Source organism: Enhydra lutris, unplaced genomic scaffold, assembly GCF_002288905.1.
Source record: "Enhydra lutris kenyoni isolate GAN:26980312 unplaced genomic scaffold, ASM228890v2 scaffoldscaffold86, whole genome shotgun sequence".
NCBI lineage: Eukaryota > Metazoa > Chordata > Mammalia > Carnivora > Mustelidae > Enhydra > Enhydra lutris.
Window position 1 is genome coordinate 3,831,537 of NW_019154170.1, and position 27,174 is coordinate 3,858,710.

The following is a 27,174-nucleotide window of genomic DNA, read 5'->3' on the forward strand; positions in this document are numbered from 1 at the left end:
TTTAGGGACAGATGTAACACAGCGGTCCACCGGGAGGGGCTATGGAGGGCTGAGGACACAGCAGGGAAGTGGGGATCGCAGCTGCCCCCAAAAAGGGGGGGTGGGCAGGGGCCTCAGGCCCCTGAGGACGGGGCACCCCCGGCTGCTGCAGGACCCTCACAAGGTCAGGGAGGTGCCCCGAGCCCTAGATGTGTGACTTGAGCCATCAACCAAAACTGTGCCCCAGCCAGCCCCTCCACAAAGTGGGACCATAACTGCATCTGCCCTCAGGAAGTCGTGGGGAGAGTTTAAGGAGCTTAGCTGACGTTCTCCCTTAGAACCAGGGTCAGTGCCGCTGGGAGTGGTAGCTGGCTTGGTCAGGGAGGCTGCAGACCCTGTTCAGAGAATTTTCTAGTACAGTGGCTGCCGCCCAGGGTAGTTCAGGGGACACTGGACAAGGCCCACAAACATGTTTGGTTGTGACGACTCATGGTGAGGGCAGGGTGTGCCCCTGGCTTCTGAAGTTGGAGGCTGGGGGGCTGTGATGCCCAGGACGCCCCCCACCCCAGAGAATGAGCTGATGCCTGTGTCAGTCCCATCCAGGCTGGCAAACCCCGATCCGCAGGCCGAACCTGCATCTGCCTCATCTCCCGTAGGCCGCCCTGTGACCCTCCTTCAGCACGGCTGCTCTGTGCCCACTTCACAGAAAGGGAAACTGATGCTTGCGGCCTTGCTGGGGACACCTGGGTTTGACTCACAGCCACCCTGGGATCTAAGCCAAGTTCCTGGCTGTTTTTCCCAGGTTTCCCAGGTTTCTAGGAACTCTCCCCCCTCTTCCCTCCACCCAGCGCCCCCCTCCTCCCAGCCTGGTCTGAGAGAAGATCAAAGTGAAACACCCCCCCACCCCCGCCTTCCCACCTGCAGCTGGACTGGGGCCACCAGGACATCCGATCCCCAGCAGGGGGTGGGGGCAGTTGGGACGCTCTGGGGACACCAAAGTCTGTCCCGGATCTCTCGGGACCCCAAGCCTGTCTCTCTCCTGTTCCTCTCCTTTCTCACATCCTCTCTCAGGGCAGGACCTTCTCTGATCCTCCCCGCAAATCTCACCCCTGCTCTCCCGGGGTGTATGTGCTCTGCTCTGCTGTCCCAACCCCTGGGGCCCAGGCCTGCTTCGGAATGGACAGCCTCCAACCCCACCCCCACATGACTTCTTATCGGACTTTCCCAGCTCTCTCTCCCAAGCCTTCTATGGCTCCCCAGTGACCTGGAGGTAACCTCCAGGCTCTGCCTGCCATTCAGCCAGCCCTCCCGTGTCTGGTGTCTGACCCCTCCGGCGCCAGCACCCTCCGCAGAGGGGCCGGCTCTGTCCCTGCTTCCGACTGGGGCTTCAGAATCTCTGGGGCTCCTGCACTGCTCAGGGTGAGGGCCAGATTTGCTGGGTGAGGGAGTCCAGGGAGGAAGGAAGGAAGGAAGGAGGGAAGGACACAGGTCAGAGGCAGCCTGCTCCCCTGCGGCGGGAAGACCCCGAGATATGCTGGTGTTTCTGCCATACGTCCCCCTGTGCTGGGTCTGCCTGAGGGATGCTCCCCGTAGGTTCCAGACCCCCGCGGGGGGCTGGGAAGAGTAAACACGGGGCACCTTTCCTCCTCAGGTGGGCCCTCCCCTGCCCGAGAATAAAGAACTCAGAGATGCTGCAGATCACGCGGGGAGCCCAGTCTCGATCCTGAATCTGCCTCTTGTTCGCCGTGTGCCCTCCGGCAAGGGACTTCTGTAAGAGCCTGTTTTCTCTGCAAAATGGGCAAGAAGCAGTGTAAGATCCCCCAGGGATGCGGCCCGAAAGGAGAAGAGAAATGCGAACTCAAAGCTTAGGTGAGGGGTGCCCGGCTGGCTCCGATGCGCAGCGTGTGACTGTGTGACTCTTGATCTCAGGGTCGCGAGTTCGAGCCCCACCTCGGGCGGGGGTAGAGAGGACTGAAATCAATACGTAAGAACTTTAGAAAAATGTTCAAGAAACGTAGGCAAGTATTTTTAAACAGCGTGTAGAGCCGAGGCAAGAATTTCTTTACATCACTTTCTCTGCCCCAGAGAAAGGGAGAGGGAGCACGCCCAGCAGGGAGGAAAGAATTGAGATTCTTGTCTCTCCTTATCTCCTCCCACGCAGTGACCCCTTATCTACCCGCTCCCCAGCAAGGTTATCATGACCCCACCCACACCTATTTTTCAGGCTCCTTTTCATTAAAAAAGTGGGCTTTGGGGTGGGTGGTCTGCATCCATGTGGGCGTCTGGGCTGGGGCCCTGCTGGGCTGTTTGAACCTCTGCTTCTTTTAGTGGGTTCCTGCTTGCGCTCCTGTGTGTGTAACTGATCAGCCCCTGCCTTCACGGGGATCATAGTTCGGGGTGAGGGCAGGGTCACAGCTAGGGTTGGGGGGGAAGAGCAGATATCAAGGTTTTGATGGGGGGCAGCCCAGAGTACTGTATGACTGACACGGGAGGAGGGGGTAATGAGAAAACTTTCTGGCTGAGAGTATTAAGAGATAACAATTACCAAAAAAAAAGCTAACAATTATATCAGGTTTTTATTTTATTTTTTTTTAAATTAAAAAAATTAAACATTAAAAAAAATAAAAAAATTATTTATTGGACAGAGAGAGAGAGATCACAAGCAGGCAGAGAGGCAGGCAGAGAGAGAGGGGGAAGCAGGCTCCCCGCGGAGCAGAGAGCCCGATGGTGGGCTCGATCCTAGGACCCTGAGATCATGACCTGAGCCGAAGGCAGAGGCTCTAACCCACTGAGCCACCCAGGCGCCCCTGTCACTTTAAAAAAAAAAAAAATTATTTTTAAAGGAATCTCTCACCCAATGTTGGGCTGGAACTCAGGACCCTGAGATCAAGAGTCGCACCCTCTATGGGCCCAGCTCCCAGGCGCCCCGTATGACTTGTAGTAGTGCACATTATACCCATTCTAGATCTGGGAAGACTGAGACCCCACACAGTTAAAGGACTTGTCGGAGCTGGACCAGCTAGGAGGGAGTGGGGCTGGATCTAGACCCCAAGCTTCCGGCTCGGGAGTGCAGGTGTTTAATCGCTGGTGGAGGAGGTGCCCAGGGGTGAGGGGACGACTGCACGCAGGGCTAGGAGGAACTTGAAACCGCTGGTGTGGTGACCCGGTGGTGGGAGGACCGTTGGAGGAGAGTGGGGAGGGTTCTGAGCACAGGCCTCGGGTGGTGTCGCATGCACCTGACTCACTGCGCCCCCGAGCGCGCCCTGCCCGCTCTCCGGGCCTGTTGGTCGCCTGTGAAATGGGAGACACTCGCTCAGCGTCCCTCCCGGCTTGGGTGAGCAAACCCACGTGGGGCGCTTGGCACAGTCAGCGATCATTAAATCCCAGCTGGTGTTATTATGATTACCCCCATTATTATCCTTAATAACTAATTAATTAGAACTAATGCGTCCTCTCCTCGTCCGATTGGGTCTCTCCGGGCCGGGAAGGTACCGGACCCCGAGGAGTGGCAGCTCGGGCTCGGAATTCTCCCCCATCCCCCACGCCCCCAGCCCTCCCCGCAAGCCCCTAGCCCACCTCGTCCTCCCCCGTCGACACAGTAGGCTCCATAAAGCTGCAGGCCGGCCGGGGTGACGCGGGCCCGAAGGCAGAAGTCTGGGTGTAGGCGCCCTTGCGTCGCCCACCAGCTCGTGAGAGTCCCGCTAACGCCAAGGGGAGCCTTCGGGCGCTAGGACCGTCTCATCCCGCTGGCGCGGGGCGTGAGGGCCGGCTCTGCCCCCGAGGCCACTCCCCCAAGCCTGGTTATTGGCTCTCGGGCCCCGACGCGCGGCCCTGATTGGTGGAGGCGGCCGCCAGCATTCCCCGCCCCGCCCCGCCCGGGCCTTAGTCTGGGTTCGGGGCCCCGCCGCAGCGGGCACGCTCGGCAGGGCGGGCTTGGGTGGTGGCGCGGGGACAGGCGGGCGCGGTCGGCTCGCGCGCCGGGGTCCGTCTGTCGCGCGCCAGACCGCCCGGCCCGGGTGCGGAGCGCGGCCATGGGCCCGGGGCCCCCGGCGGCCGCAGCAGGGGCGCCGCCGCAGTCCCTGTCGCTGGCCGCGCGGCTGAGCTACGCCGTGGGCCACTTCCTCAACGACCTGTGCGCGTCCATGTGGTTCACCTACCTGCTGCTCTACCTGCACTCGGTGCGCGCCTACAGCTCGCGCGGCGCGGGCCTGCTGCTGCTGCTCGGCCAGGTGGCCGACGGGTTGTGCACGCCCCTCGTGGGCTACGAGGCCGACCGCGCCGCCGGCCGCTGCGTCCGCTGCGGCCCCCGAAAGGCCTGGCACCTCGTCGGTAAGTCGTGGCCGAGCCTCCTACCTCCGACTGCCTGACCCCTGGCTTGAGCCTCCCCTCTTCGACTGCCTGCCCTCCGGGGGCCTTCCCGTTCCCCTTTTGCCTGCCTGCCCTGGGGCCTGAACCTCCCCCCTCTGACTGCCTGCCCCTGGCTTGAGCCTACCCCCTCTGACTGCCTGACAGCCCTACTGCCTGAACCTCTCTGTCCGGCTGCTCTGTACCTTTCTATTGCCCCATCCTTGACCTCCTCCATCTGTCTGCTTAACGGCTCTGTACTCCTTCTGTCTGCCACCTGACCACTCATGTGACCTTCCAGTGGCACTTCCCTTTGTTTTTCTGTCTGACTCCCATGGACATCCCGAGCCCTCTCTGGACTGGGTTTGACTGCTGGTGCCCCTGCTGTCAGTTGGCGTGGTCCGGCTGGGCTTTTCCATATGTCTGTCTGGGTGACCACCCAGGACAGCTCTGAGTGAGGGGCAGGCAGGCTGCTTGGAGCCCCCTCCCTCAGTCTGTCCGTGTCTCCAGTGCACTCCTGCCCACCCTCGGCTCCATCCCAGGCAGCCTGGTGCTTGGGTGGTTTAGGGGTGCTGCGCTAGGGAGCCCAGGCTTGGGGGCCAGGTAAGACCCAAGAGGCAGGAGTCTCCGTGTGTCTGGCTGAGGGGTGGGATCTGCGAAGCTAACAGGGTCAACCCGTGTTCTGGGGGAGCCGTCAGAACACCTCCGCTACTGAGGGGAGGAGGCAGGTGCCCGGGAACCAGGGTGTCCTGCCCAGTGTGCACCCTTGATAAGGCCTGCCTCCCAGCGCCCCTTCTCTGCCGCCACGGATCCTGGGCCGTGAGATGAGCCCCAGCCACTTTCTCTGCCATTCTCTTGCTGGCAGGAGTGCCTGCCGCATCCTGGCGTCCGGGGCCAGCTGGGCATTTCAGGAGGCAGGGCTAGGAATCCTGCCCAGTCCTGTGAATTTTGGGTGGCAGCTTTCTAGAAGGTCGGAGGAGCTGACTGATGGGGGCAGAGACTGGGGAGGCAGTGATCCGCCCTGGGCTCTCGGGGGGTGCGTTTTTGCAAAGGTGCGGTGGACTTCCAAGTGGCCGGATGTCAGGTTTCTCGGGCACCGGGTCCCTTGAGACTGTAGCCGCCAGGGAGGGAAGCAGGGAGAGACAGCCTGGCGATCACCTCCTCTGGAAAAACAGATGTGAAAGCTGCCCCCCTTTGGGCTGACGCGGGGATCACTTGCAGAGCGGGCCCAGTCCTCAGGGCACTTTTGCTCATAATAGATAAACTGACGGACAGACACACAAGATAGCTCCGCAGCCTGATAGGTCAGAGAGCTGGGCAGTCTTTTCTCTGGGCTGGGCAGGGGAGACTGACCGCCCCTGAGGGGATGGAGCTGGGCAGCGGACACTGCAAGTGCCCCCAGGCCTGATGGTGTGCCCCTCTCATCCGTGGGAGGGTCTGCCTGACCCCGCAGGGAGAATCCGAGTCCGCCCACAGAGGCAGGGGTTAGGCACCCTTGTAAATAAAGAACTGAAGTCTTCGTGTTTATGTAAAATAGGCCTGGGGGAACCTACCAGCCTCCAAGACCTCCAGGGCACCCTGTCTCCACCTCGGGGGGAGCATGTGGGGAGCTCCGGGAGGATCTGTGGAGAGAGGAAGCTGGGGCAGCCCCTCTTGGCCTGATGAGGTGGCTTGAGTGAAAGTCACCTTGGAAACGGGGCCCACATCTTTCTTTTGCTCCCAAGTCTATGGGTTCACTTTTCCCCTTAGCAGACCCTCTGGGCTCCCCTGCTCTAGCCCAGAGAGGACCCTTAGAGCCACACATGGATTTTCCTGTGGGATCCGGGCTGGGGCGTGTGGCTGGAGTGGGTTTCACAAAGGAGAAGTGGAGGTCTGAGGAAGAGGACATTAGCTTTGGGGTTTTGAAGGATGAGTAGGAGTGTAGGAGTGTGTGTGTGTGGGGGTGGGGCATGCCAGCCTGTTGAAACAGCTGTATGAGTGTGACCTAGCCCAGCTTCGAAGCTGCGGAGGCGGGAAGTGGCCGAGAGCCATAGGAGTTTCATAGGAGTTCCCGCTTTTCTACGTTAACCCTTGGTTCTCATGCTGACTTTGGGAGGCAGGTATTTTCAACGTCCATACTTTCTGGGAACTGCGGCCCAGGGAGGCACAGTCGCTTGCCCGAGGCCCCCTGGCCAGGCAATGGTTAACCTGGCCTGGCCAGCTTCGGGGTGGATTCTGGCCAGAGCAGCACATTCTTCTGATCAGAGTCTACATAGTTTGTGCCTGGCCCCGAGGCAGCCCTTGGGGCGTCCAAACATGAGCTCAGGACGCCCCTCCCAGGCTCCAGTTCCAGGGAAATAGCAAGGAAGGGTGCTTTTGCTTTCATTTCTCCATCCCAGGGCTATGGAGGCGGCCCTAAGGTCTGGGGCATGAGGTCCAGAGCCTGGAGGGAGGAGGGAAGGTCAGCTGCCAGGCCCAGCAGGGAATGGGGGGAGAGGGTGCTGAGCTGGGCCTGGCCTGGCAGAGGGAAGCAGCATGGCTCAGGGCCCAGGGGCTCACACACTGAACCTGTGTCCTCATCTGGAAAGTGGGGAGAATAGTAACACCCACCTCTTGGGCCTGTAAGTGGACGACACTAGTATAATCATTCACTTGTCCAAAAGATATGCGCCAGCCTCTGTGCTGGTGGCCAGGGCCCCAGAAGTGACCTCAGGAGACTTACTGACCACCCTCCCAGCGCCCGTCTGGTGGGGGAGGCAGGCAGGAAACAAGTGGAGACAAAAGAGTCCCTATGTATGCTAAGGCATGTGAGAAGGAAGCCATGTCCAGACTGTGTCAGCACAGGGAGGGGACTGCTGGGGACTGCAGTGGTCAGGGAGAGCTTTTCTGAGGGGGTGGCATTTAGGTCGGGTCCTGAGGCATGAAAGGTTGTGAGGAGAGCAGAGGACACACAGCTGGTGCAAAGGCCCTGGGGCAGGACTGAACCTGTGTGGCTGGAGGGGGGGGGGGGGTGGAGGGGCAGGTTGGGCAGGGCCTGTTGGCCGCCCCCACAGACTCGGGCTTCTTCTGAGGTATCGGGTTTTTCCAGGAAGAGACGCCCCCCCTTATGAGCTGGTAGACACTGGGGCTCAGGGAGGGCAGGGTCCACTGTAGCCTGACCCAGCGTCACCTGGCCTCCTGACTGCCTGGAGTGCGGTGGGACGCTTGGCAGGAGATGGGGGGCAGGCGCAGGTCCGGGCGGGAGGTGGGAAGGGAAGGTGCGCGTAAAAACGGCGTGTTTGTGGTGTTTGTGGCGTCCCTGGTATTTCTGGAGGGCAGCGCTCCAGGGGACCCCATAGGTGCTCTGTGCTCCCATTTCCCCACCGGTCACCAAGGCAGCACCCTGGGGACGCTGATGCTGGCAGGGGGAAGCCCCGTTCTTGTCCTTTCGTAGGTCCTGGCCCTGCCTTGTACTTGCAGCATGTGACCTCGGGAACACGACGGCCCGCGGTGTGCCTCAGTTTCCACGTCAGACACTGGGGGCCCCGCTGTCCTCTTGGGCTGCATGACCTCGGAGCCACCCCAGGCCTCTCTGCCTCGGTTTCCTCATTTGTCAGGGGAACCGTGGCCTCTCACCCCCACTGTGTGACCGTGGGAGGGTCCCCCCCGGTGAGGCCCTGGAATGTGACCTCCCCACTCCGCTCACCCACAGGCACTGTCTGTGTCCTGCTGTCCTTCCCCTTCATCTTCAGCCCGTGCCTGGGCTGCGGGGCCGCCACGCCGGAGTGGGCCGCCCTCCTCTACTACGGGCCCTTCGTGGTGGTCTTCCAGTTCGGCTGGGCGGCCACACAGATCGCCCACCTCAGCCTCATCCCGGAGCTCGCCACCAGTGACCACGAGAAGGTGGAGCTCACTGCCCTCAGGTACGGCCCGAAGGGGGAGCCCTTCCGCCCTTGGGCTCAGCCGCGCGGCCCCAGGACGGTGCACCCCAGCTTCGCCCCAGCTCCCGGGCCTGCCTGGTGGTGTTAATCAGCTGTTGCTGTGGTAATGCACGGCCCCAAGCTGGCGGCATTAGACGGCGTGCCCGTGCAGCTTGTGGTTTCTGTGGGTTAGGGGTCAGGCTCGGATCAGCTGTATTTTCTTTTTTCCAAGATTTATTAGAGGGTGGGGGGAGGGGCAGAGAATCTTGGACTCCCCACTAAGCGCGGAGCCCGACACGGGGCTCGATCTTGTGACCCTGAGGTCATGACCAGAGCAGAAACCTAGAGTCTGATGCTCCCTGGTCTCTCTGGAGGCTCCCATCAGGGCACCCGTTAGGGCTGGGGTCTCAGCGGAGGCTTAGGTTTTCCTAAGGATCTCCTGATGAGGTCTGGCTCACCCAGGACCAATTCCTTTAATGTGAGCTGTAGAATCCCTTTACCTTTATTCACAGATCCCCTCCCGTGGGGGAGGGGTTGGACTGGGTGGGACCAGGGTCGTCATAGAATTCGGCATGCCTGGCGTGGAGACGTTTGGCCCGTTGACTTGCTTGCGGCACAGATAGGAAGTTCTCCTGGAGAGAACCTAGGAGCATTTATGGAGTGCTTGCTGTGTACAGGCGCATTTCTGGGCCCTTCACGTGGATTACCTTCTTTAATCCTCCTGGCAATCGTCACAGGCCCCTCGTGGGCTTGAGCAGAGTGTCCCCCTGCGGGACGGTGTGCAGTAGGGAAAGGGAAGAGTGGGTCGAGTTCTGGGAGGAAGGGCCCGCACAGACGAGGGCTGGAGCTCCAGGAGGGGCTGGGCCCTGGGGTGGCGGGGGGTGCCTGCTACATGTGTGCTCCTCTGCGGCTCTGGTCATGGTGGCATCTTCACGGGGGCCTTGCTGCCCCCACTGTGGCCCGCTGGGCCCCAGTGCTGCCCAGCCTGGTGTCCTCCCAGCCCTGCCTCTGGGTTCTGCATTACGGCACAGGTGCAGCCCGGTGGGGCCAGTGACACCCCTCGGGCCCCAGCTGGCGGGGCGGGTGGTGCCGAGACCAGGCTCCGGGGTGCACTTTCCCACCAGTCTTGTAGCCTTTTCACTTTTATCTCTGGGGTCTTGTGCTCACTTTCAGAAAGGGAAACTGAGTCTTGGCATGTGATCCAGAGGCTCTGCCCCCACCCCCCAGCCCCTGGAGGGACACTGCTCTGAGGCCGCAAGCAGCAGTAGCCTCAGACGCTTCTAGACCACAGAGCCCCAGCCCTGTCGAGGCCCAGGGTCCGGGAACCAGGAATCCCAAATCCTGGCTTCCGAGTGTCTCCGGTCTTCCTGGAGTCTCTGTGCCCCTGGCCTGGGCGGCTGGGCTGTCTGGGTGGAGTTGTGGGGCCGGTGTCAGTCATCAGATAACGTGCTGGGGCCACCCCGTGTTTGGGGGCTGAATGCTCCGCCAGCCAGAGATGCCCCGGGTCCCGTGCCGAAGCCTCCCCTGCCCCCGCCAGGTACGCCTTCACCGTGGTGGCCAACATCGCCGTGTACGGGGCCGCCTGGCTCCTGCTGCACCTGCAGGGCTCCCCGAGCACAGAGATGGCCCGCGATGTCACCGACCAGCTGGGGGTCCAAGACGTGCAGGTGTTCCAGGTGAGCGGGGCCCAGGCCGGACACCCCCGTGGCCCTGACCCCGGGGGCTTGGGCTGAGAGCACTGCCGCTGACCCCTCTCCCGCCTGGCCTCCAGAACCTCTCCCTGTTGGTGATAGGAGTCGGAGCCGTCTTCTCGCTTCTGTTCCACCTGGGCACCCGGGAGGGGCGCCGGCCCCCGGCGGAGCAGCCGGACGAGCACAGCCCGCTGCTGGCCCCCGCGACCGCCCGGCCCCTGCTGCTCTGGAAACACTGGCTCCGGGAGCCGGCCTTCTACCAGGTGTGCGGCTGGCTGGGGAGGGGGCTGGCGGACACGGGGGCAGACAGTCCCTTTGCCGTCCTCCGGTTGCCACGGTCTGCCCCGCCCGCTGGCCAGGCGGTCACCGCGAGGGGCTCAGGTGCCGCTGCAGGGCTCCCGTGGGCCCCCGATCCCCGCTGACCCACGCCCTTGGCTTGCCTGCCGCAGGTGGGCCTGCTGTACATGAGCACGAGGCTCATCGTGAACCTGTCCCAGACCTACATAGCCATGTACCTCACCTACTCCCTCAACCTGCCCAAGGTGAGCTGGGGGGCGGGCCCGGGTCCACCGCACCCCGCGCCCCGCCGAGTCCCCCCGAGCCTACGCTGCTCTGCCCCCGCAGAAGTTCATCGCCACCATCCCGCTGCTGATGTACGTCAGCGGTTTCTGCTCCTCCTTCCTCATGAAGCCGGTCAACAGGAGCATCGGGAGGAACGTGAGTGGCCGGGTTGGGCGGGAGTAGGGGCCCCAGAAGCGTGGGATCCGGCCCGGGGCCGCCCCGCATCTGGCTCCCGCGTGGCTCGGGGCTGCGGTACTCTCGGACTCGGTGCTGCCCGGGGCAGTGGAGCGCCGTCCGTCACCGTGTTTGATTTTAACGGCTCAGTGGCGCCTGGCGGTAGCGCCCCGGCCTCCGGGTCCCCCGGGGCCTGAGCGAGGGCACCGCGGGACGGTCCAGCCGGACGCCCTCCCCGCGGCGGCCGGCCGAGGAGCACACGGACCGGCGGCTCTGACGCCGGCCCCGCTCCCCCCGCAGCTGACCTACTTTGCGGGGCTCCTGGCGATCCTGGCCTTCGCCGCCTGGGTGGCGCTGGCAGACAGGCTGGGCGTGGCCGTGTACGCAGCGGCCGTGCTGCTGGGCGTGGGCTGCGCCACCATCCTCGTCACCTCGCTGGCCATGACAGCTGACCTCATCGGCCCCCACACGGTAAGGCGGAGCGGCGGGGTGGGGCGGGGGCTGGGGTCCGGGCCCTGGGTGCTGAGCCCCCGCTCTTGTACCCCAGCACAGTGGAGCCTTCGTGTATGGGGCCATGAGCTTCTCGGATAAAGTGGCCAACGGGCTGGCAGTCATGGCCATCCAGAGCCTGTACCCCTGCTCGTGAGTGCCGCTCGTTTATTCACAGGGGAGCGTGCGGGGGGTGTGTGCCGGCCAGGCCCTGCCCCGGGTCTGGGGGTTCGGCCTGGACAGAGGACAGCATGCGGGCGGGGCTCGCACACTGGGGCCCCACTTGTTCCTGACCTGGGGCAACCCGCCAGCTGTTGTACTCCGGGGACGCGCGCCGGATGTACCAGGGCAATGGGTGTGGGCAGGGCCAGGCAAAGCCGGAATCTGCTCAGACCCTCAGAACCTAGTTCTAGACCCAGATGGTTCTAGACCATTGAGTGGAGACCCGTAGAAGCCTGGGATCTGGGAACAAAAGCCCATCTGCTCCTCTGTCCTCAGGGGCCTGGGGGCAACACCAGCTACTTTCGTAAGCACAGAACTGTGACCCAAGCCAGTGGCAGGGGGTGTGTAGGAAACACCACTTACGGAGAGACCTGTCTGGGGCAAGAGGTCAGGGAGAGCTTCCTTGAGGAGGTGACATTGGACCTGAGACCTGTCAGGGAGTTCCAAGCAAATGGGGAGGAACCACCCCTACAAAGGTCCTGTGGCAGGACCGGGATCAGTGTCAGAGGAAAGCGTGTGGGGGAAGGCCTGTGCAGTTGGAGCAGGGAGGGGATGGGGCAGGTGTGCAGGGCCTCGGGGGCCTCGGGGGCCTCGGGACAGTGGTAGTCCAGGCAGGTGGTGGTGATGGGGCTGGACCCGCATGAGACAGAGAATGGGAGAGGATGGGACAGATGTGGGTAGGGGGCGGGGGGTGGAGGGTGACACCCCTGGTTCTGGTGGCCCAGTAGCTGAGCAGGAGGGCCATGCTGGAGGGTCCTGACAGAGGGCAAAGCCCCTGCTTCTCCCCTCCCCCGCCCCACAGCTTGGAGATCTGCTGCAGGGCCTGCATGGGCTTCTACCGCTGGGTGATGGTGGCCGCCACCGGAGGCGTAGGCGTGGCTGCCACCCTCTGTCTGTGCAGTCTCTTCCTCTGGCCCATCCGCCTGCGGAGCTGTGAGTCCGAGCTGCGCCCCACCCCCATGGACCAGGGGCTGGAGGGGTGGGCTCACAGCAGCCCCCCACACTGACTGCACCCCACCCCTTGTTCTGCAGGGGACCCTGGAGCCCAGCCCTGATGCCGCACGCGCCTCAGTCGCCACCCTGTGAACGTGAACTCTGTTCCAGGCCCCACGGAGGCCAGGAGCGGCCCTCCTCTGAGCTGTCCCTCCCTCCCATCCCGGCCCCCACCCTTGCCTGGCTGTGGGGGGAGGACGGTCAGGATCCCAGACATGGAGGTGAGCCCTCTGGGATCCAGGCGCGCGCCAGGCTCACACCTCACCCCGGGCTCGGCTGTGGTTTCCTACGGGCCGCCAGGTCCCCTCTGCCATGGTGTGGTCACTGGGCCTGACAGGAGCCTCAGGTGAGGGTGGGGAGGAGCAAGTCCCATGCCCTGCGCCCAGGCTACTGCTGGCCACGAATAAAGAGCCACCCGTGGGTGAGGGCTGTGGCCTCAGCTATGTGCCCGCAGTCCGGAGTGGGGAGAGAGCAGCTGAGATGCCCTGAGTCTGCCTGCCTCTGGCCCAAGTTCGGGTCACTGGGGTGTTGGCTGGTGGCTGGACCACCCAAGGTCCCCAGGGTCCCCGAAGGTGGAGGGCTGCACGGAGGGGGGCTGCAGAGGGTGGCGTCGGGCAGCATGAACTTTATCAGTGGATGGGTGTGTAGACGGGTGGGGGCCGCTGGTTGGTGGAGGGGCAGTAGGGTTCCAGGTCCCACCGCCTGTGGTTCTGCGTGGTGTAGCGCGGGCGCTGGGGTGCCGACAGGAGCGGCACGTAGTCAGACCCCTGCCATGGCGGCTCCGCCTGGTACTGGTGCCTGGTGACCACTGTGGGGCCAGGACCCAGGTCATCTCCTGTCCCCGGCCACTCTGAACCCCAGCCGAGGTGGCCTTGGTCCCCCCGACCGCCTCCGCTCCTCACCGTATTCCTTGCCTCGGAAAGGTCTGTCTGTCCACAGCACGCTCCCCCACCGCGTGCTGGGGACCCTGTACTGGGCAGGAAGGACAGGGTCGTACCAGGCGGTCTCCCGGAGGCGCTGGGTGTAGGCTGTTGGGGGAAGGGGCGGGGTAGGTCATCTGTGGCCCTGGCCTTCCCCTTGGGGCTGGGAGGGGCCGGGGGGGCGCAGGCCGGGCCAAGCACTCACCTGAGGGCATGCTTCGCTCCCAGTGGCTGTGACAGCCGTGCCAGCGGGCGTAGGCCTCCCGGTACGGGCTGTCCAGGGCCCGCGGGAGCGTGTACCAGGCTTCCCGAGACTCAGAGTTGGTCAGGCCGGTGTACCACGGCTGGCCCGCTGCGTCGCGTCCCATGGGGGCGTACTTCCAGCGCACTGCCTGCCTGATGGCCGGTGTCCAGCGGGGACCCTCCAGGGACAGATAGTCATCGCTGGGGGGGTGAGGGCAGCAGAGGCTGAGCCTGGCTGGGGGCCTCCGCTGCCCTGCACTGCTGGCATGCACACCCTGGCCCTGGCAGGCAGAGGAGTGCGGGCGCTGAGTCCTGTGGCCTGCTTCCCTCCAACACCTCCCCCTGCCCCGCATTAAACCTTCTCCTTGTTCAACACTTCTGGTCCATCCCCCCAGGGACACGGGGTGGTGGGGGGAGGGTGCACCTACGGCAGGAGGCCTCTGCCACCAGACCTGTCCTAGGCAGGGCACTAGGACGGCTTTCCCAGGGAGGCCGCAGCTGTCCAGGGCCAGTGGGTGTCCAGAGGCCCTGGGGCAGCTGGGACCAGTGTAGGCAACGGGACTGCGGTGCAGAGATGGGAGTGCCCGGTGGTGTAGTCGGGGGAGCGTGCGACTTGATCTCGGGGTCGTGAGTTTGAGCCCCATGCTGGGTGTGGCGAGAACTCGGAAATAAAATCTGAAAACCAAGTCGCTGTGTGGTACTGTTAAAAATGACAGGGAAAACCCCAGAAGCGGAAAGGAAAGCTGAGAAGTGAAAGACACCCCCAGAGCTGCTCAAGCCGCAGGGACCTCATCGGGCAGAAACCTCACTGGCCGTTCCTTCCGGAAGGCCTGCCAGGAGCACCAGTGCCCTGCAGAGGGTCCAGCGGGCCCTTCGCCCCGGCAGTTGGGGGCGCTGCTGACCACAGGCTCTTTGGACCTGCGCCCTGCGTGGTCCAGAGATCATGGAAAACTGGAAACCCATGCATCTCACTGAGGGTGGGGTGAGCGTGGAAGGTTCTGGAACATCGGTCTTGGGAACCTGACACACACTGGCTTTGCCACGCGCCCACGATCCTGGGTCCCCTGTCCTAGCAAAGGGAATACTTCTGAGCCCCGACGTGCACAGCATTTGTGAAACGAAAGGCCGCCAGTCTAACGTGATAGTGGGAGGTGGGCCTCTGGGAGCAGCAGGTTAGACCTGGAAGAAACCCCAGTCGATGCCTGCTCGGTCCACGACCCAGAGCCTTCCTGCCCTTTAAGAGAGCGCACGTGTGCCCCCGGCCCCTGCACCCCACCCCGGGGCGGGCACTGCGCAGGACGGACGTGCGGCTTGCGGCGGGGCGGCCCAGGGGCACACCCCACTCTTCCTACAGCTGCACAGTCCCCCGTTACGGTGCCTTAGCCAGTCCGCCGGGATGAGAGGGCTCCCCAAATCCACGCCCTCCTGGTCTCAAGCATCCCCCTGGGGAGCTCAGCAGACACTGTTGCTAAGCTGTGGGCCTCGGGCTGGGCTGGCCCTCGTGTGGGGCCTGGTGTCCTTGGAAGGGGAGCCTGGACACGGAGGCCATGTGACGCTGGGGCAGAGATCGAGGTGACCTGTCCTCGGGGTGCCGAGGACAACCAGAAAGGCGCTAGAACTGGGAGGCCCAGCAGAGCTGCTCCCTCAGGCCCCGGAAGGAACCAGCCCTGCAGACCCCCTTGATCTCTGGCTTCCGGCTTCCAGACCTGGGAGAGAGTCAATCTCAGTGGTTTAGGGTCGCAGAAGCCTAGCCTGGTTCTGTGAGAGCTGCTGCGGGAGGCTCCTGGAGAGACCCAGTCACCACCAGGCTGTGCCCCTGCCTACAGCGGACCCCTGGCCAGCGGTGCTCACGCACACCCTGCTCTGGCCGCAGGCGGGGAGGGCAGTACCAGGAGCAGGCGGGGGCAGGAGGTGCGGGGAGCAGCCAGGTCAGGATGGGGTGAGGCAGGGCGAGGGTAGAGCACCGAGGTGCCTGGACTGAAGAGTAAACACTCACGAGAAGCCAGACTGAATGCCACGACACCTGGGACGCAGAGGCGGCGCACGGGGCCGTGGGGGGCACTCACCTGAACAGAGGTGCTGGGAAATCTGTTTCGAGGGTCCCCCGGGGGACATAGGGCCGGTCAGCCTCCTGCCGCAGGGTCTGCATGTCTGCCTCTGGGTCCCCAGGGGCTCATGCCTAGAAGGCCTGTGGGGCCATTGTTGACAGCGACAAAGACTACCCTCGGTGTCCCGGCAACAGTACTGGCCAGCACTGGTCCCCGTCCAGACCGCTCCCTCCCTCCCCCAGCAGAGGCCGGCGGGCAGGTGGGGGGAGGCATGAGCGAAGGGGCCGTATGAGCCCTGCTCCAGGTGCCTGACACGGGGCTCCCACCTCTTCCTCTTCGGGCCCCCTCAGAACACCCACCAGGGGCGCTCTGGGCCGTTCCCTCAGGCACACCCTTCCAGGAGCTCCAGCTGGGACCCCACGTTCACAGCCGTCCCTCCTCTGCTTCTGGGATACGTTTGGAGCTAGATCTGCGGGCACACGCAGCAGCTCGGTTCGCAGCCCTCAGCTGCATGAGGGACACACAGACCACGGTCCCCCAGGCGCGGGAGCGTCCTGTGGCCACAAGCAGGACCAAGGCACCCCCACGCGCAGCCCCGGGGACGGACCCTGAGCCCATGACACTCAGGGAGGGAACCAGACACAGAAGCCACACAGGGTGTGAGTCCATTTATGTGACATGCCCAGACCAGGCTCCTCCATGGACGGGAGGGGGCTCGCGGGGGCCGAGGGCTGGAGAGGGTGAGTGGGGAGTGACAGCGACGGGGTTGCTTTTGGGGTCATGGAACGTTCTAGAGCTAGACAGTGGCAGCACAACCTCATGAACATAAAATCACTGAATTACACGCTTTAAGATGGCAAATTGGGTGTTACGTGTATTTCATCACGTAACGAGGAACAAGAACGCCCAGGCCTGCCCTGGGCTTGCACCTGCTCCTGGTGGCCTGGGCCGCGCCGCCTCTAGGCCCTGTGCTGGGTCTCACCGCCACCCGCTCCCTTCCCTCTCAGCCATGCACACCCAGGGCTCCCGCCGCGTCGGGGGTGGAAGCCTGAGTCATCCCCACAGCCCCCAGCCGGCAGCCCCTGCCCGTGCCTCCCCCACACCACGCCGGAGCCTCTGCCACCAGCGCCACCTGCACCAGGGGCTCCCTGCTCTCCAGGCCCCTGATCACAAGGCCCGTCTTGGGCTCTGGGTTCAAAGGTGCCCTTCCCCAGGGCCTCCTGCCACCTGTCCCCCGTCCCGGCCACACGTGCTCCTCCCTGTCGGCTGCAACCGGCTGTGCTGCAGTCTGGTCTCTGGTCCCCACTGCCCCGGACAGGGATCCTTACCTACAGGGAAGGGCCTCGGGGCGGGCGAGCTGCTCACTGTAGGGGGCTCGCCCGTCTTCTCAGGAGCCCCTGACCTGCCACGTCCTGCTGGAGTCACCACTCCTCTGGCCTGGCTTTCCTCTCCAGCCCCAAGACTCTCTGCTCCCCTACCCGCCTCCAAGGCCCCCTCTCCTACAGCCCTCACGGCATCGTCAGCCCCGTTCCTGCTGCCGCCCACCCATGGCCTGTGTCTCACCCTCCACTACCACTAAATCCCTTTCCCTTCCCTTCCGAAAGCTACACTCAAGGATCCACGGAAACAAATCTTACCTCCCGTGCCGTACACCGGGCTGGCGACGGCACCCACCCGCCTCAGTCCCCCTGGCGGTCAGGCGAGGAGACAGCAACGCCTACCCCGCCGGAGAGCAGCTGCGCGGCCCCTCGCCCCAGCACCCCAGCACCCCAGCCTCATCTGCTTGCTCCTCTGCTCCCCAGCCCACCCTGCCCCACTGCAGCCCGCCTTCTGCGAGCACAGACCGCACTCCTGCCCTGCTCCCCCATCCAGAGGGCAACCAGGCTGTTCCTTCCCCACAGCAGGGCTACACCCTCGCTGGGCCACAAGGACTGGCCATACCCCTGTCCTCGGCCCCAGGGGACCCTGAATTTGGGGTTACTGGCACCTCCTGCGGACAGCCCATGAGTCTTCTCCATAACCAGCCCCCCAGGACGAGCCGCCTGCCCCTTGCATCTAGACACCCCAGCTGGGGACCAGACAGACAGACAGCCCTGGCAGCGCATGAACCCACGACTGGTTTAATGACAACGATGCTGTGTCACAAGAAACAAGGCTCGCCCTGCACTAGGCGCCCCTCCGTCCCCTGCCCTGCAGTCAGTCCCACGCAGACCCGCGCCCCGCCATCCCAACTCCAGTGTGGGTCCGAGTGGGGGGCGGTCCCACGGGCTCAGCAGCTCCCGGGCTCCTGCAACTGCCCAAGGTGAGCACGTGGCTGAGTCAGGCCTGGTTTCTTAAACACTCCCACAAAAATAAGAACTCCACCGATCAAAATACACACATCTATGTACACGGTCCTCGTCCATCCCCGCGGCAGGCAGATGTGGCCCAGGGCCCGGGAGGCGGGCTCCCACCGCTCCCCACCGGTTCAGGCAGGCTCTGCTGATCGGGAGCGGTGAGCGCCGCCCCCCACAGTGGGTAGTGGGTGAGCCACTGCTGCCTCCTCCAGCCTTAAACTTTTCTGGGACCAAGCTACAAAGACACAGAAGCAAATCCGAAAGAGTCACAAGTACGTACATACACGTGCACACACATGGCCAACAGTGCGGGGGCACAAGGCCATGGGACCTGGAGGGGCTCTGCCCCACCCTATCCACTCCGCAGCTCCCAGGAGCCAAGGACGGGGGGGGGGGGGGCCCTGCTGCTCACGCCCTGACCACACCCAGGCCCTCCCTTCCTCCTTCCCCGTCTCCTGGTCTGGAGAGGAGGCAGGAAGGGATGGGCCCATATGCAGCTGGACACAGCAGAGAACCATAGGGTGGGCTGGGGGAAGCACAGGAAGTTTCTGGAAGGACCTATGGGTGCCTCTTCCCCGGCTGCCGCACAGCCAATGGCATAGATGGACAGGACCCGATGGGGTGGCCTGGGGGAAGGGGAATGGGCTGGGGAGCAGGAGCCAGATGCCCAGAGGACACGGCCTCTGGGGTCGAGTCTGCCCTTGGGTCACCCTGACCGGCTGCCCAGCAGGCCGCAAGCACCCGAGTCCGGCTTGGGGATGAAACAGGGCCGTGACCCCCGTCAGCAACAAGGACAGTGCGGGATCAGGGTACGCACAACGCAGCGAGCGGACCTGACTCGTTCTCCTCAGACAACAAGTCCAGCTCCCGATGACCGCCTTCGGCCCGGACACTGCCCGGGGCCCGCTCCGGACGTGGCGCCGTGTCCCCGAGAAAGTCAGCGGCACAGACGCCGGGGCAAGGGCAGCCGTGCTGGCCGCGGAGAAACCCGTCAGACGTCTGTCCCTCTGCTCCGTGGGCCGACCCCAGCCGTCCGCCCAGCCCCAGCTGACCGGCCTGGCGTCCCGCCGTCTGTCCCGCAGGTGTGAGTGGCGATGGCAGCGGCGAGCACGCACTTCTGGGAGGAGCACGCGGCCCCGGTGATGCCGCGGCAGACGGAGACGGAAGCAGGCTGGGTCCCAGGAGGCGTCCATCGTGCTCCCAGCAGAGCAGCCCAACAGATGGTCCCCGCCGGGGCCCCCTCTCTTGCTGGGGCCCGGCCACGTCCCCGCCCCAAACACCGGCTGCCAGGGTTCGCAATCAGGCTTTAATGAGAATCTTCGGGGTCCTCCAGGCCCGACTCCCCGCCCGCCCCGGCTGCGTCCTCTGGGGACTGTGTGCTGGGGAGGGGAGGGTCCATGCACGCTGATGAGAGGTGGGACTCTGCCGATCCGGACGGCGAGGCCCGAGACTCTACCGGATCCTGGTGAAGAGGTTGAGGACTGACACGGACTCCTGCGGGGCACACGGGAGGGAGCGCTGAGCCGCAGCCCCCGGGCGGCCTCCCCGGTGATCGGGAGCCGCTGGGCCAGGCCACTGGGGCCGGGCCCGCGGCAGCACCGGCGCGAGAAGGGACTTCTGCCTGGAGGGCATGCGAGGCTTCGGGCCAGGGGAGCCTGTGGGCACCGTGCCCAGCACCCTGAGATGTGTAGGGGAGTGAGGCTCTGAGCACCTTGTGCCATGTGGCCTGGGCTGTGTGGCAATGCGGGAGCAGAAAGGGGACTTGGGGGGTCCCAGAGGAGACCAGAGCTGACGGGGTAAACGGGGCTGGCCGGGTGACTCGGGGGGGGGTGCCCAGGACAGGCTTAGGGGACGCGCGTGGGGGAACATCTGGCACTGATACCGACCCACTTTACCTTTGTCGAACGGGTTTTGCTAAAGACATTCCAGAACCGCAGGGTTTCGTCCCCAGCACCGGTGACTATGGCCTCTCCGTCAGGGGACATGGCCTGTGGAAGCAGACAGACCCTCCCCTTGGCCTTATGCCCCGCAGGCAGCCCTACTGGGACAGAGCTGCCGGGATGCGGCCGGGGGCCGGGGGGCACGGTGGGGCAGGCCCCATGGAGGCCACCGGCCTGTATGGGGAAGGCCCGAGGTGGGCTGGCAGAGCCACGGTTAGAGCATCCTGGTCAGGACACACGGCTGCCCCCCACCTGCCTCAAGGACAGACACACTGCTCCGTACAATCGGATAAATGATATGTTTAAGCACAAAACGTTTTCTTCCGAAAAGACAAAAAACCGAGCACATCCAGAGAGGGATCCTTTCTCCGAGCCAGCGTGCACGGCAGTCCGGTGAAACGTTCAGGGACCAGCGAGTGCCGAGACCCGGTTACCAACAGAGGCTCTCTCTGCGCGTGCGCACACCAGCTCACACAGCTGAGCGGAGGAAGGGCAGGGCTGCAGGAAAGCGGGTGCCGGGTGGTGGGACAACCTGACTGTGTAGGCAGGCGGTCGCCCAGGCAGGGGGACACGGAGGCACGGGCTGCACACCGCCTCTCGGGGGCACGGGGCAGTGGTGTTCTTCCAGACCCCGGGCGGGCCACACTCACCAGGTACAGGACCCTGTAGGAGTGCCCGGTCAGCTTCGCCACCTGCGTCAGGGACGGGTACTTCCAGACCAGGATCTGGTTCTGCGAGTAGCCGTGCGTGCTCACCTGGGGGGGCAGAGAGGGTACTGCCGGGACTCAGGCCCCCCCTTCTGCAACCCTGGGGCTCAGACGCGAGCGGTGCAGCGCCCCCACCCAGGAGGCATCTCGGGCTTGACAGGCAAGGCACAGAGGCTGCGGGTGATGGCCCTTGCTCCCCGAGCTCCGGGAGACGGCCGGACTGAGCTGTCTGAGCCGACTGAGCTCCCGGAGCCCTGGGCTCTGAAGGCCTTCCGGGGCCGAGGCAGGAGGCGTGCGCGTGGGCCCTGTACTCACCAGCTCATTGGCGTGCTTGGACCAGGCCAGGTTGCACACCTGCGAGCCCGTGTCGATGCACTGCAGCGGCTGCCCTGTGAGCGTGTTCCAGAAGCGGATGCAGCGGTCGGCCGTGCCGCCGCCGGACGCCAGCAGCCCGTGCTGGTGCGGGGACCAGGCGATGGCCTTCACGGCCGCAAGGTGCTCCGTGTACTGCTGCACGGGGCTCAGGCTTGAGTGGTTCCAGACCAGCAGCTGTGGGGGCAGCGGCCGTGAGGCCCCTGAGCTCCTCCCAGCAGCCCCGCCCCGCTGGGGCAGCACCCGCATTGCCGTTCCCTGTGGTGGAAGGCAGAGCCTGAAGCCAGGAGGGCAGGAGCCCCAGAGCACCTACCTTGTTGTCGTTGCCCCCTGAGGCGAGGAGCTGGTGGTCCGTGGACCACTTGAGTCCACACACCTCCTGCCGGTGGCCCTGCAGCCGCCGCTCGGCCTGCAGGGGCGGCGTCCGGATGTCCCTCTGCAGGATCATGCGGTCCCGGCTCCCGGACGACAGCTGGTCGGCGTTCCAGGCCAGCGCCCCTGTGGGCCGGGCAGAGGGCAAGGGAGGCTGAGGCCTGGACCCCCAGGAATCACACTTGTCCCCCAGGGACTGGGTGGCTCCTCACCAACGCGGGCCGTGTGGCCCTCCAGCATGGACAGTTTCTTCCCCGCAGCCGCGTCCCAGATCTGCACAAAGCCCTTGTGCGTGCCGACGGCCACCAGGTTCCCCTAGGACCAATCACACAGGGAAGGGAGCGGGCGTCAGGCCCTCTCCTGGATGGGCAGCCCTGACTCTCCTCTCCCTCTGGGGGAGGTGCCACTTCTCTGCGAGTCTCTCTGGGCCAGGAGGACAGCCGTCCTCAGAACCCTCTGGGAAAACGGCCACACAAGCACCCTAGCTGACGCACTAAGCATCCGTGTGCTTCCGTGTGTGGCTGCTGCGCCAGCTGTGGTGGTGAGGAGGGCAGTCCACGGGGGACCACGTCTGGCCTCGTATCTCTGGGGAGGAGTAACCATCTCGACCAGGCTGGGGACAGGCAGGAGTGCCGAGGCTGTTCCCCGAGCTTAGACAAGTGACCGCCAAGCTGGGGCCTGGCCCCTGTGGGTCTCTGAAGCCCCCGCAGCACTGTGCAGGGCCCCCGCCCGCGAGACCGGGTCACATCTCCCCCGTGCCAGCCCTGCCTAGCTGGGGTCCGGGATCATGTACTGACCCGTTCAGACCAGCCCACAGACGTCACCGAGTCCCCTTCCACCGAGAGGTCACAGAGCCGGGTCACCTGGGGGAGAGAGGAAGCAGCCGGTGTGAGCTGACGCGCTGCCCACCTGGCCTCCAAGGCCCGCCCCATCCGTTCATCCCCGTCTGTCCCCGTTCATTCGCTCCGGGACACCTCAGGTCCGTGCACATGGGTGTCGGGGCTGAGAGCCGGGGCTCAGGAGGCTGCACGCTGGGAGGGGACACACACCAGCATGGGGACGATGGTGTGCACGGAGTCTGGACCGGGGGGTGGGGCGGGCGTGTTCGGGTGACCAGGGCGCTGTGCGGCAGGCGCAAGCCACGGGCTGCCTCGAGCACAGGAACAGCCCTTTCTGAGGCGGCTTCATGTGCCTCGTTTGGAATCCGCCTGTGTTTTACTCCCAAAGACAGCCCGCCCCAAGCGCACCAGCGTCCTGCCCTGCAGGCCCTGAACCCCGGCACTACTCGGGCGGCCCCCTCAGCAGTGCTGGGCCAGCTCGGTCCCGCCCGCCCCTGTGCACGCCCCCACGCGCGCAGCGGGGCCACCTGGCTGGTGCAGGCGCTCCACAGGTACACGCAGGTGCCCAGCCCCACGCTGAGCACGTTGAGGGACGACCAGTCCACCAGGTTCAGGTAGAAGTCGTCCTGCAGCTCTGGGGCGTCCAGGACCTTGAAGGGGATCTTGGAGATCTTGCGGGTGGGTTTCCGTGGCGACCGCAGCAGCTTCTGACTGCAGGGAGGGAGAGGCCGCCCCCCGCCCTAAAGCAGCCGCCGTCTCCTCTCCCCTGCAGCCCTACGTGCCCCCTCCCGGCTCGACGGGGTCTTCTGCTCATCCAGCCCCGCTTTCTGCCGCCCACGTGATCCCAAGGCTACAGGCGACCCAGCGGCCACCATTCTCCCTAGGCTCTGACAGCCACACCAGGCCCTCCGCCCAGCACCTCCTCAGGAGCCTTCCCTGACTCCCCTGCTGGGCCCAAAGCCGCTGAGCCTGCAGAGTGTCCCCAGCGCAGGACGCCCCCTGAGCCTCTCCTGCATCCCGAGCACAGGTCTTGGACCAACCCTGGCTCCCAGGTGGCGCCTGGCTGCCAGCCCGGCCCCGTCCCAGCCCTGTCCCTGCCCACAGGCCCAGACTCACCTCTTGTTGCTGACTGGGGACAAGGAGTAGGGAGACACGTCATTGCCATCGTCAGGGCTGGCGCGCTTGGTGCTGAGGGAATACTGGAGGTGGGGTGGAGGGGGACCTGGTGAGCGGAGCCTCAGCCCGAGCTCAGGGAGCTCCTGCCCGGAGCCCCGGTGCCCCCCGCGCTGCTGGAGGCCGGGCAGGCGTGCGGGGTGTGCACGGAACCCGGACGAGCTCTGGGGAGAGGGATTCCGAAAAGCAAACCAGACCTCAGGCCCGAGGCATTGTCTGGACAGTGACTTGCCTGTGTTAGCCTCCCCACTGTCCCCACGGCCATCAGCCCCCTGGCCATCTCTCGGGAGACCCAAGCCAGGCTCCTTCGAGTTCTGTGCCGGGGCCACGCTGAGGTTCGCGACCGTGCACTTGGCCCCTGCCCCAGCGCTGCCTTCAGGGCAGCAAGAGAGCAAAGCCTCGGCTCGTGGCGTGGGGCTACGTGTCTGCCCGGCTGGGCACAGGAGGGCCGAGCGGGGGCCGAGCCAGGTGGCCTGGTGCGGCGCGGGCTGCCGGTGGGGAGGGGCTGCGGGCTCACCGTAAACAGGCCCTTCTTCTCGGGCGTGGAAGGCTGTAGCCTGCGGTCCTCCGTCTGCGGGTCCTGCACCTTCTCGATGCCGGCTCCCAGCAGCTCGTTCTTCAGCAAGGCAGAGTAGGCCAGGCCGTCTGCGGACAGCGGGCTCTGTGAGCCACGGAAGGGCGGGGGGGGCGGGGGGGACGGACATGGGGGCAGGGGCGCGGATGGCCTGACTCCTGACCTTTGCCGTTGTCTGAGGTGGCATCCTTGGCTTTCCGGTTTTGGCTGGGGGACTTCTCGTTCTCCTGCGGGAGAGGGAGGGGGAGGAGGCAGGGCAGCTGGAGCGAGCCTCCGGGGCCCCTGCTTCCCCCGGCCCCTGCCCCGGCCGCCACCCTCTGGGCACCCCCTCACATTGATCCTGTGGAAATTCACGCTCCAGTTGGCACCGGCCCTGGAGGGGATGAAGCGGTCCCCGTGCTTGCTGGGAGAGGACACGGGAGAGTTGGCTGGCGTCAGGGTTCGCCGCATCTCCGCGACCTGCAAGGATGGCAGGTGGTGCAGGTGCCTCAGAGCCCGCCGCGTGCAGGGCCAAGGCCAGCCCGACTGCACTTGGCCTCTGGTCACTGAGCCAGGGCATCGGTTCTAGAAATCCCGGCGGCAGCGGTGAGCCGGTGAGCGAGCCACGTGCTTGGTCTCGCCTCCCTGTTCCGGGAGTGGCAGAGCGGGGAGCGCCTGCACCGGCCACAGGGCTGTATCTGCTTCCCGGTCATCGCAGGCAGTGGGAAAGAGCACAGTGTGGACCCCGGACCCTGGACACCCTGTGCTCTGAGAGCCACCGCCCCATCAGGGCCATCCCCCTCAGGCGAGGACGGTTCCCTGCGGAACCACAACTCCCTCACCAGAGCCGGGCAGTGGATGTGGGGGCTCAGCTCCCGGCAAACCGGCCCACCCCCCTTTCCCCATAAGAGATGTGCAGTGGGTTGAACCATGTCTCCCAAAAGGACACGCTGAAGCTCTAACCCCGGCACTGGGATGTGACCTTACTCAGACACAGCGTCTTCGCAGGTGTAAGCCAGTTAAGACGGCCACACTGGAGTGGGACAGGCCCCAAATCCATGTCCCGTGTCCTCCTAAGAGCCAGAGACGCTGACACACAGCGAAGGGGACACTAAGACAAGGCAGAGACGGGAGGGCTGGCCCTGAAACCAGGGACTGCCAGCCACACCAGCAGTCCTAGGAAGGACTCCCCCACAGGGCCCCCAGAAGGAGCATGGCCCTGAGACACCAGGGGCTGAGGCCTCGACAGCCTGAGGAGCTCAGAGAGCGCAGAGAGGAGCAGCGAGCATGGCCTGCGACATGTCAGGAGCCCGGGACACAGGCAGCATGGCGGACCGGGTGGGGTACAGGGAAGAGGCACCCCCAAACGCTGCTGGCTTCCAGCAGATAAGGACCAGGACCCCTCATGCCACCATCGCAGCTGTGCGCAGTCAGGCCAGCCCACAGGTCTGAGACACTGGGCCCCTTGCCTCCCTCTCTGGAAACTGAGGGCACCTCCCCCGTCCCCCTCCTCAGCCCTCAGCGCGGCCCCACAGGAACAGAGGTCTGGAAGCTGATGGTCCACGGTCCACGCGGGCTCCAGCAGCAGGAAGGGCGCGGGAAGCCGGAGGAGGGGACTCGCTGGTGTGGCTGTGCCCCTCCCCCACCCTGCTCCCACCCCCCACCCATCCTCTAGGAGGTGAAGCCAGGGGCTCACCGCAGTCCCCGCCCCAAGCCCCGCCCCAAGCCCCGCATGGAGCCAGGCCAGTGCCAGGCCAGTGCCAGGCCAGTGCTGGCTGGGGTGGGGCGCCAAGAACTCACGCAGGGCATGGTGTTCTCATTCTGAACGACGATCTGCCGGAGGAGACGCCGCTCGTAGTCCTGGTCCATGGCGACACAGGGCAGGCCCAGCCCGCCGGCCGAGGTCAGCTGGCCAAGGTCAGCCTGGGGCAGGAAGGGCAAGACCAGGATCAGCACCAACGGCAGCAGCCCCCACCACTGCCTTGCGGCCGCGGGGAACTCCGCAGCAACGGCCGGGTGCACCCCACAGGCTATGGAGGCCACAGGGCGGTGGGATGGAGAGGACCGGGGCTCCCCCCCGGCCTTTGTCCTGGTTAGTGCAAGTCTCTCATCTGTCTCTGGGCCATGAGCCACCCCTCCAAGCCACGAAGCCCACCACGTCGCTTCCTGCTTCAGACCCTCTTGAGGCCACAAGCTGCCCCCCGACCACACCTAGCCCTGAGATGGGGGGCTGGACAAGGGCTCAAGTGGTCCCAACATGGGTTCCTCCCTGAACGGGGAAGCCTCTGTATCCTAGAACAAGATGGGGATGGGCACAGTCCTCACCCTGCTGGCCTGTGTGCACAGCAGGCAGGGCTCAACAGCACCACGTGGCAGAGCTCACACCCACTTCCCACTGTGCTCAACTCCGCTCGGAAGGCTTCTCGGAAGAGGAGTGAGAAGAGAGAAGGCAGCCGAAGAATGTTCTAGAAGGAGGAGCACATGGAGGGAAGAAAGGGCTGAGCGCTGTCCAGCAAAAGGGGGAGCAGGCGGCCACCTCTGGGAGAAGGGTGCTCCTCACCACCGGGCCACACGCCAGGCCCCCTGCCAGGGGGGTGCTTCCAGAAACCAATGCGGAACGTTTGCCAGCCGTGCCTGCCCTGGGGGCTCTACAGAGCCTCGAGGCCGGAGCAAGGATGTGGGGGACAGAGCCCGGCACAGGGGCTGCTCAGAGGACGGCTTCCTGCGGCGCGCCACTCTCCACCCCAGACTCCCTGAGCGCTCACAGTCACCATCCCCCGCTACTCCAGCTGGAGCCCTGCGGCCCTGACAGGGAAGGACCAACTGAAAAGCAGAAGCCAGCCCAAAGTTCTAAGTTTATGAGTTCTGAAGTGTAACACCCTGCGGAGGTCAACAGCTGCGTTTAAGGAAAAAATCACAGTAAGAGACACGCAACATAAGACGGAGTGTCGGGGGTGACTGGTGGGGCTCAGTGGGCTGAGCCTCTGCCTTCGGCTCAGGTCATGATCTCAGGGTCCTGGGATCGAGCCCCAAGTCAGGCGCTCTGCTCGGCGGGGAGCCTGCCTCCCCCTCTCTCCCCACCTGCCTCTCTGCCTACTTGTGATCTCTGCCTCTCAAATAAATAAAAAAAATCTTAAAACAAAACAAAAAACCATGTAGCGTCGGAACGGCTTTAAGCACACAGCTCTGCGGCGTCCAGCACTCACGTTGTTCTGCGAACACCCTCGGCTCCAGAGCGAGCTCCAGAACCTTCTCACCCTCCCAAACTGAGACTGTCCCCACGAAGCACAGGCCCCACCCCGAGCCCACGAGCTTGTGTGTGTGTGTGTGTGTGTGTGTG

General features: G+C 64.7%; 3 protein-coding genes across 8 annotated transcripts in view; 1 reads left to right on the plus strand and 2 right to left on the minus strand.

Moving 5' to 3' along the window:
• The first annotated feature begins 3,985 nt into the window (after positions 1-3,985).
• On the plus strand, positions 3,986-13,039 carry LOC111161904 (major facilitator superfamily domain containing 12). Of its 3 annotated transcripts, XM_022525976.1 has the most exons (10): positions 3,986-4,308; positions 7,994-8,204; positions 9,739-9,877; positions 9,973-10,155; positions 10,342-10,434; positions 10,517-10,609; positions 10,928-11,098; positions 11,175-11,269; positions 12,141-12,271; positions 12,371-13,039. In XM_022525976.1, exons 1-10 carry the CDS (start codon positions 4,011-4,013, stop codon positions 12,391-12,393), a joined length of 1,437 nt encoding a protein of 478 aa, XP_022381684.1. In that variant the 5' UTR covers positions 3,986-4,010; the 3' UTR covers positions 12,394-13,039. The 3 variants fall into 3 exon arrangements, with proteins under 3 accessions (XP_022381684.1, XP_022381682.1, XP_022381683.1); XM_022525974.1 differs by lacking the exon at positions 12,371-13,039 and having other exon boundaries at positions 12,141-12,358; XM_022525975.1 differs by lacking the exon at positions 12,371-13,039 and having other exon boundaries at positions 3,986-4,281; positions 12,141-12,358.
• LOC111161905 (chromosome unknown C19orf71 homolog) lies at positions 12,945-16,124 on the minus strand. Of its 2 annotated transcripts, XM_022525979.1 has the most exons (4): positions 15,561-16,124; positions 13,457-13,695; positions 13,234-13,359; positions 12,945-13,139 (listed from the first exon to the last, which is right to left on the minus strand). In XM_022525979.1, exons 1-4 carry the CDS (start codon positions 15,641-15,643, stop codon positions 12,961-12,963), a joined length of 627 nt encoding a protein of 208 aa, XP_022381687.1. In that variant the 5' UTR covers positions 15,644-16,124; the 3' UTR covers positions 12,945-12,960. The 2 variants fall into 2 exon arrangements, with proteins under 2 accessions (XP_022381687.1, XP_022381686.1); XM_022525978.1 differs by having other exon boundaries at positions 13,457-15,642.
• Positions 16,125-18,304: 2,180 nt separating this feature from the next.
• Positions 18,305-27,174, minus strand: part of LOC111161902 (fizzy and cell division cycle 20 related 1) — a 19,705-nt gene continuing 10,835 nt past the window's right edge. Inside the window, exons 1-14 of one of the 3 annotated variants that reach the window (XM_022525972.1) lie at positions 26,160-26,200; positions 25,635-25,757; positions 24,189-24,314; positions 24,019-24,082; positions 23,799-23,926; positions 23,225-23,307; positions 22,636-22,819; positions 22,067-22,132; positions 21,482-21,584; positions 21,211-21,395; positions 20,841-21,074; positions 20,469-20,573; positions 19,765-19,866; positions 18,305-19,372 (exon numbers count right to left, since the gene is read on the minus strand). In XM_022525972.1, coding sequence (XP_022381680.1) covers positions 19,331-19,372; positions 19,765-19,866; positions 20,469-20,573; positions 20,841-21,074; positions 21,211-21,395; positions 21,482-21,584; positions 22,067-22,132; positions 22,636-22,819; positions 23,225-23,307; positions 23,799-23,926; positions 24,019-24,082; positions 24,189-24,314; positions 25,635-25,703 — 1,491 coding nt within the window. In that variant the 5' untranslated portion in view covers positions 25,704-25,757; positions 26,160-26,200 and the 3' untranslated portion in view covers positions 18,305-19,330. Of the gene's footprint in view, positions 19,373-19,764; positions 19,867-20,468; positions 20,574-20,840; positions 21,075-21,210; positions 21,396-21,481; positions 21,585-22,066; positions 22,133-22,635; positions 22,820-23,224; positions 23,308-23,798; positions 23,927-24,018; positions 24,083-24,188; positions 24,315-25,634; positions 25,758-26,159; positions 26,201-27,174 lie in introns of those variants that run through there. The other 2 variants (XM_022525971.1, XM_022525973.1) reach the window with 2 other exon arrangements.

Bases quoted from the DNA above. Each gene is read 5' to 3' on its own strand.
- LOC111161904 (XM_022525974.1), top strand. From the start codon at position 4,011: ATGGGCCCGGGGCCCCCGGCGGCCGCAGCAGGGGCGCCGCCGCAGTCC. The intron at 10,156-10,341 runs GTGTGCGGCTGG...TGCCTGCCGCAG, and splicing joins GGGAGCCGGCCTTCTACCAG to GTGGGCCTGCTGTACATGAG. The intron at 11,099-11,174 runs GTAAGGCGGAGC...CTTGTACCCCAG, and splicing joins ACCTCATCGGCCCCCACACG to CACAGTGGAGCCTTCGTGTA.
- LOC111161905 (XM_022525978.1), bottom strand. From the start codon at position 14,138: ATGGGGCTCAAACTCACGACCCCGAGATCAAGTCGCACGCTCCCCCGA. The intron at 13,360-13,456 runs GTGAGTGCTTGG...TTCCCCCAACAG, and splicing joins GGAGCGAAGCATGCCCTCAG to CCTACACCCAGCGCCTCCGG. The intron at 13,140-13,233 runs GTGAGGAGCGGA...CTGGCCCCACAG, and splicing joins TTTCCGAGGCAAGGAATACG to TGGTCACCAGGCACCAGTAC.